This window comes from Brassica napus, chromosome A5, assembly GCF_020379485.1.
Source record: "Brassica napus cultivar Da-Ae chromosome A5, Da-Ae, whole genome shotgun sequence".
Classification (NCBI taxonomy): domain Eukaryota; kingdom Viridiplantae; phylum Streptophyta; class Magnoliopsida; order Brassicales; family Brassicaceae; genus Brassica; species Brassica napus.
The window spans coordinates 8,680,153-8,695,551 of NC_063438.1; the positions used below are offsets into that span (position 1 = coordinate 8,680,153).

At 29.0% G+C, this 15,399-nt stretch overlaps 1 protein-coding gene across 1 annotated transcript; it reads left to right on the forward strand.

Annotated features, from left to right (window-relative positions):
• Positions 1 to 12,903: 12,903 nt before the first annotated feature.
• On the forward strand, positions 12,904 to 15,005 carry LOC106359848 (probable WRKY transcription factor 10). The gene is made up of 6 exons (XM_048780921.1): positions 12,904 to 12,941; positions 13,113 to 13,480; positions 13,816 to 13,966; positions 14,028 to 14,235; positions 14,319 to 14,471; positions 14,558 to 15,005. Exons 2-6 carry the CDS (start codon positions 13,118 to 13,120, stop codon positions 15,003 to 15,005), a joined length of 1,323 nt encoding a protein of 440 aa, XP_048636878.1. The 5' UTR covers positions 12,904 to 12,941; positions 13,113 to 13,117.
• The last annotated feature ends 394 nt before the right edge of the window (positions 15,006 to 15,399 follow it).

Consider the following 15,399-nt stretch of genomic DNA (forward strand, 5'->3'; position numbering starts at 1 on the left):
TTTACAAACGCTAACAACATTATCACGCCGATAACATCATCATACCGATAGCATCATCACACTGATTTCTTGGTCAAGTCAAATTTATCGTCATATTGATCACATCATCACCGAAAATCTTCATACATAGTTTATATGAACTCGTCATACAAGCTAATTCATGATGGTTTGTTCATGACGACTCGTCCGTGATAGCTCATCCTCAATGGCTTGTCCATGTCGGCTCGTCCATAATGTCTCATGCTAGCCCCCAAACATTACATCAATGTAGCCTTTCTGTGCATGGTATAGAAACCCGAAAGGAAGCTTGTCCACTAGAATCCTTCCATGACATTTTGTCTATGACAATTTGTCTATGACAGCGCATCCATGACATCTTGTGTATGACAACTCATATATGAGCAAGATTGAGCATCATGGTATGCCAATAAATACCATGTATTGCATTCATGACATGTCGTCTTGAAATTCACATGAGCTCATGGACTCCAAACATCGCGAAAACCTACAGCTTATGCAATAGGCCGATCACAATTCATGCAGAGTTTTTTTTCTCCAAATTTTTCGATCTTGGTCAACACTTGTTATAGATGGGTTTCACATCCTTGTAAAAGCTCCTCTTGAATTAACATCCGCCCATATAAAAATGGTAATTTGGAAGTTGGAAAATAAAATGAAGCTGACAAGGAAAATGATGTTGGCAAAATAGGGAAATTGATATAAAATGAAAAGACCTTAAATAAAAAAGAAAAGGCATGTATAAGAAAAAGAAGACTGGCATAAAACTTTTATTAATAAAGAGATTGAAAAACAATATCATCTTCAAATACTTTATACTATTCTCTAATGAATAGAATCAATGGCTAAAATAATTGATGTGCTATTCTTACTCACTAGTTTAATCCAATGATTTATGAATAGAAGTGTCAAAATGGGTAAACCAACCCAAACCAAACCAAACCATATCCAAATGAACCAAACCATTTATGGATTATGGATAAACCCAACGCATTAGCTTAATGGATTGGGTCAATCCATAACTCATTTCAATGAATGGGTTAATGGTTTTAATGAGTTAATCCATTTTTATATATTAATAGAATATTACAGATTAATTAAAAGTATATAATTATGTAAATTTCCAAATGATTATATCATTTACACTTTTTAAAATATGTTTATTATTATGCAAATTTAAAAGTAACAATAAAACTAATGAAACTAAAAACATAAAATAAAAACAAAATATTCTCATCAAAATAACATTATGTCAACATGTCCATTGCATTATTCTCTGTCTTTAAAATAGACTTTCATGTAAGAACACAAAATATTAAAAAAATAACAATAGCCTTCTGAATCAACATGTGTTACATGTATTTCTGTATTTCTAAGATGGAAACCAGTAGCATATAAATGACGCTAACACATATTTCTCAATGAAAAAAACAATCACAAGATCAGTAGCATCCCACGAATTCTTGGATTCATACACAGATGCATCACAAAGAATAAGTGGAATGATAGCAATTAGATATATAAACATCAATCTCTAATCAAACTAATGTTCCATCTGGTCTAGATAATATGTTTCTCTCAAGTCTCAAATCATAAGCATGAGAAGAGGACTAGTCAATGCAAATATGATTTGAACATGCTTTATAACTATAACAAAATACATGTCCAAGAGTATAGAATCATCAAGAGTTTTTACCTATCTCACAATGAAGATCTTGTATGGAAAACAAACACAAAAGATAATGTCGCTTCTCTTCTCCTAGATGCTTCAGAGACTTCTTTCATCTGAAACAAAACAGTGGTTTTACTTTTGAGTGTTTGCGTTAGACACAATAATAGATAAGTACATACATTATGTAAATATTTTGACTTTTATAAATAAGTTTTAAAGCACATAAATACTTGGATCACCACAGCTTTTATCTAATATTGTATATATAATATAAAACACATTAAAATTGTATAAACTAATTTAATTATATTAATGATTGGTAAAGCAAAATTATCAAATCAACTGCATAGCAATATTAGTCAATATTATTATAAACATTTCACTGTTGTCAACTATATTTTTAATAAAATAATTTGTTAATATAAAACATTTTAAAAATAATTATTCGTTAACAAAACACTTATTAAGTATATTTTTTAGTAAAAGTTCTATAAACAAGAATAAAATTCTTACAAATATTTTTATTATCAAAAGAATTATAAATTATATTTACATATAATTATTAAAAAAATTCTTAAAATGAGAAAAACCTATATAAAAATATGTCTTCTAAAACTATGTGTCCTAAATAATTGTCTGCGTGGCTTGCACTATGACTGATCTGCATGAAATAAAACTAGAAAAGTTCAACGCCATCAAGGTTGTGGCCCTTGTGGAAGAAATGCAAAATGTACCAATTCTATCTCCTTAACTACATGGATATTTCTGTTTTTTTTTTGAATGAATGTTAAATTTTATTCATCAAAAAACCCTTCTTACATCAAGTGTAGACTTCTATATTTTTTAAAGTCTAAAACTCATTCAAATAGAAACTTTAAAACTCCTAAACCCTCCTATAATTACAATTTTCTATGGACCTTTAAACTCTTATGCTAAACGAAAACTGCAACACATCTTCCCAACCCTTCACTCTTCTTGTTCTCATAATACTCAATTTGTTTCTTATCCCCTTCACAACCATCCTCATAACAGCGTCATTAGGCAAAGGCTTTTCCTCATAGCATGAATTGTAGCATGTAAAATATATACTACATGGATATTTCAACTCGTTGCATTATAGTCATCACACTGTTATTGTGTGGGGTAAATAATGCAGGCCTAAAAAAGGGCCATAAGTGTTGATTTGGATCTTCTAGATCATATTGAGTTTTTGTTATGGAAAACCGATACAACTCTTTACAAAAAACACTTATAAGAAGAACAAAAACATATATTTTAAAAGGAATTCCATTGATATGAAAAAACAATTTATCAAAAAATTTGAAAACAATTGACTATATAAATAGAAATATACATAATATCGTAATGACGATAAAATTTAAATTAATTTGAAGATGCACTCACGAAAACAATATTTATTAATTGTGTTGTCAAAAAAAAAATATTAACAAATTGTTGAATCCAATATGTTTTACCTAGTCAAACCTTCTATACAAAAAAATATGTTTGGTTATCTTTTCTTTATAGAACCTTTTATTTGCACATCGCATTACAAAACTCAATACATTTGTTGTTATTTCTTGATAGTCAACAATCAGTACAATCATTCCATATGTGTGATTATCTTTTCTTTATCGAAAATTTTATTTGCATATTACATTACAACCCTCAATACAGTTGTTGATATATCTTGATAGTAAACATTGAATACAATAATTCCATATCGTGTCATTCTAAAAATAATGATTTAAGTTTATTATGTCATCTGTTTGACCCTTGTTAGTACCCTTATGATGCTGATTCTCGGATAAAAAATCTGTTAACTCATATTGTTGTTCCAATTAAAATTCAATAATACCAAAACAAAAATTACATTTTTTAAAAAATTTAAGTATAGTTTATCTGTAATCTTATCTTCTTAAAAAAATTATTACCAATAATTTTAAAAAAAATTAAGGTAATCTTTTATCTAATCTAAGTTTTTTTAATTAGTAATTGCGTTTTAAAAATTATAATAAATGTATGATCTAAAGCTGATTAAAATTAGATATTACATATATAAAAAGCTATTAATATATACAGTGTTTGAGTAAAATGTGTAGTTTAGTTGAAGAAAAGGTAATGTTGGAAATAGAAGAATGTGGCTATTTGTTAGTGGCATCTTAAATTAAATCTGGTTTAAGTTGACATTGTTGATTGTGCATGTTTTTGTTAGATTTTTGCACTGTCAATGAAGTTAACTTTTCTAGATTAGGGGTGTTACCTTCACATATGTCACTTCACCCTATATTCTATATATCTATGCTTCTGGAATTTGTACGTGATTTGAGTGCCATAGATCAAAAAGAATGAAAGTATGCTAGCAATTAACGTTGAACGGGATTGAGATGTTAGTATATTGAGGCAATGAAAGATTTGAGAAGTAGCCTTTGAGAGGACATCATAAGGCAGGAAACAAACTTCAACAGGGAGATGAAATTGATATAAACTATGAAATGAGATGATAGTATGAAATGTGATGATAGTATGAAGGAAGAAGAAGAGTTGTAATTGAAGATGGAGGTACCAAGAGTAAGATGAAAAAGAGATAAGATATGAATTGGCACAAGACTTACGCAACCATAAAAGAAGAGGAAGTGTTTGGATCAGAAATAAAATCCTCAATATCATGATGATAGAATTATGAAAATCGAATGGTGGAAATTGATAAGGCCGAGAAAGAGTATTGAACCCAGAAAAATAGTTATAACATCTTCCATCTGGTGAAAGGTTAATGTTTTTTAATTTGTCGTACATATTCTTCTTTGATTGTTGTACATCCAATTAAGACAACTTTAACCTGATATTGACTAGGGATGAAACAACAATGTGGATAAGTTATAAGAAGAAGTCAAATGCTCGAGTTGTAATGAACTTGATGGCATACTTATACAACAAAACTGATGGTAATGATGAGGAAATATTTGATAGCGGAAGAGAGAATGACCAATAAATTAATGCAAAGTTAGATGATAATTAAATGGTGGGAAATTGAAGTAATATACTGAGTAATAGTGAAGAGAAGAATTCCTTAAGCATTCAAAGACAAATTCTATTGAGGGGAGAGAGTGTAATAACCCTCAGTAAAAATAAGGATCCATACGAGCCACGTGTTATCACTAAGATAATTCTTAGAATTCTTAGAATTCTTAGGAAAATAAATTGGTACATATAAATATATATTATACTTTTTATTAAACTAATTATCAAATTGATTAATAGTGTACACAATAATATTCTAAATTATTTTCTTAAAAAAAAAGCTACGGAATTAACTGATATGAGTAACATATATATGAAAATTAACGATTATGTATAAAACATATTTGATAAAAAAAAATTGTATCCTCTCTCTTTTTTGTTTAATTTTATATTATTAAAAAAATAAAAAATCATATTAAGCGTATAAGAAAAATTTTAGATTTTTTCTTATATGTTATATTTTAAATGTTTTAAAACGACTATAAATTATTAAAAATGGTAAAAGTCCTACATTGAAAATTGGGTGTTTTTCAAAACCAACCCATATTTTCAAGTCAAATCCAAAACCAACCCTTTTTTTTTTGTCCATACTATTCATCAATAAAATTTCCATACTATCCTTATGTTTTTGAATTATTCACAAAATTGCCATTTTTATTTATTTTTTTATTAATTTCGAAATTAACAAAAAATCAAATACACCCTAACCATTTCTTCTTATTTACAAAAATGCCATCATCATCAATTTTTCCAACCACCATGAACCACCATTTTTGAGCTCTAAAGCTCTAGAATTCAATTTTCAACCACTTTTTTTCTCATTATAACCCAAAAAACTTCATTTTCTCTCATCTCCTCTACATTTCCATCTAAAAAACTCTCATAACTATCATTTTCATAATCACAAACTTCATATTTTCGAGTTTCTTCATTAGTGAATCGTTAAAGATGCTTCTTTTTGCTCATATTTGGAGTTTGGACGGTTGAAAAGGTTGGAAACAAGCTTTACACATGAAAAATGTAACTATTTACATGGTTTTCGTTCTTTTTCAGATCTGTGTCGCGACGGTAGACTGTTTTGTATGTCTACGCCTCCGTGGAGACTTACGATGCAGTCTATTTGTCAACGCACGGGTTAGTTTTGCAATTGAGCAGACAAATTTTTTTTCTAACGCAGACTTCCCCAGTAGTCTCCGTCTTTACCTTTGACAACAAAAATAAAACTTTCGGTAGACTTACTAAGACGTCTACCTAAAAGAGGTTAGTTTTTCATTTGACCGAACTTTTGACTTTTCAAAATAGACTTCAACGGAAGTCTACAAAATGTAGACTGCCAACAAAGTCTATAAAAGGTCAGTTTTGCATTTGACCAAAACTTTGACTTCGTGGAATAGGTTAGTTTTGTGTTTGACCAAAAAGTTTAAAAAGCAATCAAAAATTTATTAAATTGTAGACTTCATATGCAGTCTTCTTATCTTAAAAAAAAAATGTAGACTGCGTATAAAGTCTACTTTTTTATTTTGGTCAAATGCAAAACCAACCCGTCGGATTTGAGAGTAGACTTCACAAGAAGTCTACACACCCGTAGACGTTCATTTTAATCTACTGATTTGAAGTCAAACTTGGTCAATTGCAAAACTAACCTCTTTCAAAAAAATTCAAACATGTAGACTGCATATGAAGTCTAGTTCTGAAAGTCAAATCTTGGATGAATTCTGGTCAATTGCAAAAAGTAACCTTTTTAAATTGTAGACTGAAATGAAAGTCTACATGTACAAAATTACAACTTTTATTCAACTATAGAAAGCAACCCGTAAAATGGTCAATTGCAAAAACCAACCCAAAGAGTAGACCTATTTGACAGTCTACGTCTGTAAACTGAAAAGAACGTCAACATCTTCAGAGACTAAATATTAAGTCTTCATAGAAAAATCTATAAAAATGTGAATTTGTGTATTATTCATTAAATTTTTTCTAGTTTTTTTGTTTGACAGTGTGTGTTAGTTAATCCTAATGGGTTTGAGTGATTTTGAAAATAATTTTTTTTTTATAATTATGAAGGTATAATTCATTTGATTTGACAATGTTGTTAGCTAATAATTGTAGACGTATTTCTAAGTCTTCGTTTATAGTTTTGCTAGTAAGGCTGAGCTTGTTTCAAAGCTGAAGTCGGTGACTGTGGAATATAATTTTACATTTTCAGCATATAAGACAACAAAAACTCTGTATGTGGCTAAGTGTCGTGTTCAAGGATGTGGTTGGAAACTTAGAGCGAGTGTGAAGTATGGGCCAAAGACATTTTGGGTGACAAAATATTCGAAAAAGATGAAGAATCGGAAAGGTTGAAGAATGTTCCTTGTGCATGATGGCTGTACACATGGTAAACTTCTTGAAATGACACAAGAAGATTATGATCTGGACAACAAAATTGAGAAGATGGTGCTAACCTATTCCTTACCAAACATCATTTAAAACAAATGACTCCGAATAGGAATATACTCCTCTTATGCCTGTCACGAATAATCGACAAGTACGGAACTTGATCGAGTTATCTAAGACACACTTTGTACGCCTTTGTGTATCAAGCCTGCGCCAATACACTAAAAAATTTGGATTGACTATATGTTAAATAATAAGTGTAGACGTTTTTGTAAATCTACAAATGTAGACTGCAGTTGAAGTCTACGTCGTAAATTCTATTAAAAGTGTATTTGTGTATTATTCATCATATTTTTTCATGATTTAATTATTTTACAGTGTATGTTAGTAAAATTTTAATGGTCTTGGATGAATTTCACAATTTAATGTGTTATAATTATACACTTGATACTTATTGCAAATTGTTTTGATTAGTATTATTCTTGAAAATTTTTGGGAAAATTTTGTATAGATTTTCTTCTTCTCACATGTGTGTTAGTTATTATTTTAGCTTATGGTGGTTTTACTTGTTTGGTTGGTTAGATCTTGTGAAAAAATTGATATCTAACAAAAAATTAATAATATCATACAAGTGAAAACAACTAAAAATGAATACAATGTTTATAGATTATGCATTAAAAAATTATTTAAAAATTAATATTTTATTATGAAAGTTATTACAGAGCAATATATTAAAAAGTATTCTTGAGTATGTTTGATTTTTCATAATCTTGATGCTTCAAATAAAGTCTTGGAAAAAGTACCTGCCAAATAAGATAGAGTTATGAGAAAAACATAAGATAAAAAATAAAATCATATTTTAGTAGACTTTTTATTAAGTCTACGTAAAGTTATTGTTTAGTAGACTTTAGTTGAAGTCTACACTAATGGAAAATTTTCATATTTAAAAGTGTGCATTTAGAAAATTTGAAAATACTTTGTTCTGGAAAATATTTCAAAAATGGTTTTTTGTCATCCTTGTAACAAAGCAAAAAGATAATGTATGAATCTATAAATTTAGTTCATTATAAACACAAAATATCTTATAATGAATATATGGAAAGCTTACATTTTTGGGAAGATGATTTGAAAATATTGGAAGAGAATACCTGCAAAATAAAATAAAATTTTAAAAAATAAGATAAAAATTAAAATCATATTTGAGTAAACTTCTAATGAAATTTGCTTAAAATTCAAGGCTAGTAGACTTCATTTGAAGTCTACCAGCCGTAAGTTTTAAGTAGATTTCAAATGAAGTCTACTCTATCAAAAAAAATAGATCTGAAAAATAATACATTAAAAATATGAAATAAGTTTAAATCTAAAAAACTTTTAAAAATATGATTTAATAGACAAAATAGTTATAAATTAAAGACATATTAATATGAATTTTAATATGTAACTTTATTTGAATATAAATACTAGAACACATATTTTAAATCTATAGATGTAAACCTTACATTTCTAGGAGGAGAAGAGAACAACTATGGAAGAAAATACCTGCAAAATAAGATAAAATTATTAAAAAACATAGAAAAAAAATTAAAGTCATATTTTTGTAGACTTCCAATGAAGTCTGCTTAAACTTTATGGTTTAGTAAACTTCATATGAAGTCTGCAAGCTTTAGTAAACTTCTTTAGAAGTCTACACTGTCTGATAATTTTCAGATCTGAAAAAATCTATATATTTTGAAATGTGAAAATAATTTTAAATCTGAAAATACTTTACATAATATAATTTATAAGGTAAACTAGTAGCAAATTAATGTAGAGAGCTTGATCTATAAATTTATTTGAATATAAACATGTAAATACATATTTAAAATCTATTAATCTAAAACTTACATTTTTAGAGGAGATGATGAAATCCATGAGTGATAATACCTACCAAAAAAAGATAATATTGTGAGAAATAAACATAAAATACACATTTAAAATCTATAGATCTAAAACTTACATTTTTTAAAGGAGAAGATGAAAACCATGAATCATAATATCTAAAATGACAAGATAATATTGTGAGAAAGACTTGAGAAAATTTTAGAGAGAAAGAAGATAATGAGAGAGATTTAGAAACAATTGAGAGAATTTTAGAGAGAAGAGAGAAAGTTTTAGAGAGAAGGGAGAGAGTTTTAAGAACTTGTGCAGCCACTTTAGAGAGAGATTGAATAAATTTTGTTTATATAGGGAGACAAAAATGTAACTAGGTTAAAATTTACGATACTGTAGACTTCGTTTGAAGTCTACTAAAATTAAAATTTTGGAGTAGATCTTACTATAACATAGTAGACCTTTTTGGAAGTCTACTATAATAATTTAATTATTGTTGTTTATTCTTTATTATTTTAATAATTTTAATATATGATTTATTAAATTTATTTCTTTATTTTTTAATAGTTATAGTATATGATTTCACTTTTTTATTCTTAAGGAACTTAACTTAGTTTAAATATAATGATTTTTTGTAAAACAAATTGAAAAATATAGACTGAAAAAGACGTCTTCAGATAAATAGACTTTATTGTAGGTCTACGAAACCCTAAACCACAAATATCAAACCCTAAATGTTTTGCTTGATAATCAAAAAGTCTCATTTATACAAAATATAAACTACTAAACATTAATATGCAGATTTAAGTTAATAAAACAAAAAAAAAAACAAAATCTAAAATCTAACCCTATGAAATCAACTACTAAAAGACATAACATGTTAGAACCTTTTGTTTCTAAACTATGAACATAGTCTAGCACATGATAACCAAATTAGTATATATTCTTCAAAATTGTTCGATTATATGAAATTTTAATTTATTTACTTCATATTATCCATTATATTGATGATTAATTAAAAATATCACAATAATTATTTTTATACATTTTCAAAATTAAATTAGTAGACCAAATTAGAGTGTAGACTACAAAACAAGTCTATAAAGTAGACTTCGTAGGAAGTCTATATATATGTAGACTTCTTTTATTACGTGTAGACTTCCAAAGGATAGAAACGTAAAATACATTTATGTTTTTTGTTTGGTCATAAGGGTGAAATAGTACTTTCACTACTCCTTTAGGTTGGTTTTGCATTTGACTGAAAGTGGGGTACACTTTTACATTTGACTTGAATATTTGGGTTGGTTTTAGCAAATGTCCCTTGAAAATTTTGTGATCAATGGTTTTATTTATTTTTTGTTCAAGCAAGATACAAATGATCATAAATCGTACGAATATGAAATCTCATTATTAGACATCGTATTATATATATATATATACTAATATCATTTAAATTAAATTATATAATAAATAAAAATATAAAAATATGTTAATTTCAAAATCAAACACTTCTTACTTTATACATTGTTTACATATACTAGAATGTTAAAGTATTATATATGTATATTTTTATTGGTATACTCTTAAGTAACTAAACTTCAAAAACGTAGGTTAATAAAATAAGTAATTTATTTTTGTTCATCTAGAATTAGATGATTTTTAGACCGAACTGGTGAATATATATACCAGACATACATTTATATTTAAGTCTTCACTTATATTCTATAATGGCTTGATATATTAGATTTGAACACTAACATGTGAATAGAGTTTGCCGGTGATTTTCTTCAAAATTTTGATTCTTAGATATGTATCTGGAGTGGAACTATTTTTTACATATGTCCATCTTTTTAAATTAACACTTATGTAATTCACCGAATTCACATAAGAAGTTAAAAAAAAATAACTCATAGCAGTGAAACAGACACGAGAACAAAAGCACAATTTTATAGATGTAGAAAATGAAAACAGAGTCAATAGTAAAAAAATCGAGAGCATAAAATATAATCCTTTTTCGTCATTTTACAATCGATATTGCCTATCTTGTTTTTGTGATTTGTGTCAGCCGCAAAACTTAATTTATTTTTACGCATATGAAGTGTTAAAAATAATTAAAATGATTTGTAATACGTTAACGCTTCAACAACGATGCTACATTTAAGAAGCCACCATTTGTATTCGTCATTTTACAATCGATAAAAAATTGTAGTATTACAAAATGTTAAAACTATTTAATTAACACACATTAGTATAAAAAACTTATTCCGCGCGCATGAGCGGATTATCGTCTAGTCATACAGTAAAGAGGATAAGAATAAAATTAATTTGAGGATGATTTCACTAAAGCTTTATTTGTTAACAAATTTTTTACTTTGCTATTTTTCCGTAGTCAAACTTTCTATACAAAATTAGGTGTGACTATCAACTTTTATTTACACATCGCATTACAAAACTCAATGCATTTGTTGATATCGCTTGACAGTCAACAAATAATAAAATAATTCCATATCGATGTCATTCTAACAACAATGATCAAAGTTAATCATGTCATCTGTTTGACCGTCGTTAGTTACCCTAATCATACTGATTTGTTAATCAATAATCTGATTACATGCTTGACTCATATCGAAGTAAAAAAAAACTTCAAACAGTTTAAACTGATTATAATTAAAGTATAATCTTAAATTTTTAAAATACAAGTACCAATAAATATAAAATCACAGTAATATTATTTATATATAAATTTGTTGTATTAATAATTTTTTTACAAGATAATAATAAATGTATGATCTAAAACTGATTAATATATATATATATATATATATATATATATATATATATATATATATATATATATATATATATATATATTACCTATGTACAAAGATATTAATGAATACAGAATCATAAAATATTATATTTGGTTTAAATATATTATACTAATGACTATTATTTGACAGAAATAACGATTTAAAACTATCTAAAAATGATTAAAATATACGAATAACCTCAATTCATTTTTAAATTAGAAATATTATATAAGAAATACTAACGAAGTAGTAGTAGTAGTAGTTTCATAGCAAGGGTTGGTCGGAGATAGATTATAAAATTATCATTTATGGATTTGATTTCCATTAGAAATTAAGTTGTTGGTGTCTGGCGAGACGAAGACACGCCTATGTTTTAACTTCATTAAAACATTCGAAACCAAACTAATTGTCTTAACTGACTCAATAAAAACCAGTTACCTTTAGCACATACAACGGTAATATCCCGATTTCTGGTATACGTGGGAAAAGACTTAACAAAATTAGTTTAGCTATCTATATCACCAAAGTACATTTATATTTTCATTCACACATCCGTTTAGAACTCCAAGATTAAGTGTGCTTGAATTTGAAATAGTGAAAAGATGGGTGATCTATCGGAAAATGATTCACGATATCGTGCGAGTGAGGCTAAAGCGCGGGAAAAGATCATGTGGTGATTGTAAAGTCAGTATACAAGATTTTTGAGCCTCTGAAAATTAACGCACGTTCCGTCGGAATAAATAAGGTCCATGGACCGAGAGCGAGACATGGAAGGTCCATTAGCCATGGACGATCGGGCGTTATAAGTGATATCAAAACTAAATATAATGACATTGGTTACAAAACTGATAATTAAATAATATACAATAGATTGGTCTTATGTTTTTTTGTTAAAGAACAATAGATTGGTTTTAAATCTGATTTATTTTGGTTATGTAAATTATATATTAATTTACTGATTTGATAAAAAATATTATATAGCAGAATATAGAAATGAAAGAAAAATTTATTAAAAAGTCTCTTTCCTAAATGACAAAAGTTTGACCATATAATTTTTTTTACCAAAGTAAAAAGGTTACTAGTTTTATTATATAAACACCATCTCCCCTCTTATGCAACACACATCTCTTCTGTCTTCTTCTTTTCCTGCTAGCTTCTTCTGAATAAAAAAGGTTTCTCCTTCACCCCTATTTGCAAATTAAATACATTTTTCATTCGTTTACCAATTAAATCATTCAAATATATATCCCAAATATATCGTTATTTCAACTAGATATCCGTTTCCGACGATCTTTGCATAACTTTTTTTTTTATTAATGTTGTCTTGTTTCTTGACATCTCAGGAGAAATGAATGCTTTTGATGGAACCTACAGAGGTGTGAGGACGTGTTGGGCTGCACCGTCTAGTCCTAGCCCTAGATCGCTACTAGCAATGCTGAATCAAGGCGACAACAATGATGTTGTGGATCAGATCAACGAGATCTTCCCTCAAGCTAACCATCAGCCTGAACAAAGATCCAGTCTCCGCGAGAGAGTAGCCGCACGAGTTGAATTCAATCTTCCACCGCTCGAGACACAAAACAACCGTCCATTTGCTGCTTTCTTCAGGAACCCGTCGACCACCGTTCCTTCTCCTCTCGTCCTAATCTCTCCAGGATTCAGCCCATCTGCTATGTTGCAATTTCCAAACACGTTCATTGATCCTTCACACGTAAGTAACAATGTTTATGATTCTTTCATAATACGATATATAATCATATGATAAACAGTCGAACAAAAATGTGGTTGGACAACATACAACGGAATATTATTATGTATGATATTTTAAACAATTAGGCGTAAAAAGTGAGTATTATTTATCGTGTTTCTTAACGAATATTATTTAACGATATAGAATCTATCATTTCCTTTTTGTTCACGTTTGAATACATACTCTATTTGCGTTTACAATTTTCAATTCGATAACAATTTAATACAAAGTTTATGTATGAACCATAAAACTATACTTTGTTATATTTAACGTGTCGCTCTTTAAACATATTTCAGATGATCCTTCCGTCTCCAGTCGCCAATGGCGGGCCTCCAGAGGCGGTTGAAAGTTCTGGTGCCGACCATGCAACGATGATGATATCCAACAACGATCCGATGCACGTTGCTCTGCCTCCTCAACAAGGTAATAGAGTTGCTTCTGTCTCAAGTTTGCTTCCATTTTGGATTTTCCTAGTATTTTTTTAACACGCTCTGATGATATTCCAAAGACTCCGTTTATATCCCATCTCATGTTGATTCCATTGATGCTCCTATAGTCGCTGCTTTTGAATCTGGTCCAGCCCTTAACGAAACCGATCTCATCAACATGGAAATCGATAGGAAGAACGAGGACGAAGAGGAATACAAGGAAGATGAAGACGAAGAACACAACATTGTTGATGAGCTAGATGCTGAGCCTTCATCTCCAAAGAGAAGGTCCCAAGATAACATCAGTATTTAATAACAATAAACTTAATATATTTGATTAAATTAACCTAAACTACATAATTCTTTTGCAGGAAGTTTGGGGAATCAACCATGATTGGAGCGACAAGATCATGTAAGAGCCAAAGAGTTATCCTTCAAATGGAAACTGAAGAAAACAATCCTGACGATGGTTTTCGCTGGAGGAAATACGGTCAGAAAGTTGTCAAAGGGAACCCAAATCCAAGGTTTGTTTCTTTCATTATGCTCTTAATTTTTTTTTTATCTTAGATTTTATATTATGTTAGATTTTTATATTTTTATTTTGGAGCAGAAGCTACTACAAATGCACATACACAGCGTGTGATGTGAAGAAGCATGTGGAGAGAGGAGCAGAAGATGTCAAGTTTCTATTGGTTACATACGATGGGATACACGAGCACGATCCACCAGCTGCACGTGGTAGCAGTTCTTCCGGTCTAAAGGGCCAGTACAGTTCATCAGTGTCTCAAGACCATAACAATCACCGAACCGTGCCGCCTTCTTCCTCTTCGGCCTCTGAAGCCCTTAGGTTTTTCCCTTCTTCGTTGGACCCACCAGTGGATATGACACAGTTCTATATGACTGGACTCGCTAAGCTGCCGAGTTTACCGGTTTACCAGAACCATGGTTTGATGAACTGGAATGATGAACCAGAGATTGATCGTGTGATACCGGACGGTACAGAGGTATTCAAAGGGATCAGGGATCGCCTTAATCTCAACTTTGGTCTCAACCTTTAGATCGTAAACTTTTGATGTCACCCCTTCTTTCTGTCCTTACCCGTATACCGTAGTGATATACAATAATAATACAAGATATCCAAAAACTTGTACTCATCATCAGCTTTATTATGATTTTTAATACATTTTACTCTTGGACTTTGACCAATTTAATTTCTATCAGTTAGAGAGGCTTAATATTGTTAATTGGAACCAATCCTATCCAAAGTAAAATAGAACGAAACAATTTTTTTTTTTGTTAGCAAAAAAAATCTAATTTTTTGTTTAATTCTAACTATATTTTTAAAACAAACCCAATCCGAACTAAGCTAAAGAGAGTGAGAGAAAATTTTCGATTATAACTCAATTGAAAACAAGCACAGAATTAAAGTTCTGATTTCTGTTTTGTATTTTG

Bases quoted from the DNA above. Each gene is read 5' to 3' on its own strand.
- LOC106359848 (XM_048780921.1), top strand. From the start codon at position 13,118: ATGAATGCTTTTGATGGAACCTACAGAGGTGTGAGGACGTGTTGGGCT. The intron at 13,481-13,815 runs GTAAGTAACAAT...AACATATTTCAG, and splicing joins CGTTCATTGATCCTTCACAC to ATGATCCTTCCGTCTCCAGT. The intron at 13,967-14,027 runs GTTTGCTTCCAT...GATATTCCAAAG, and splicing joins TAGAGTTGCTTCTGTCTCAA to ACTCCGTTTATATCCCATCT.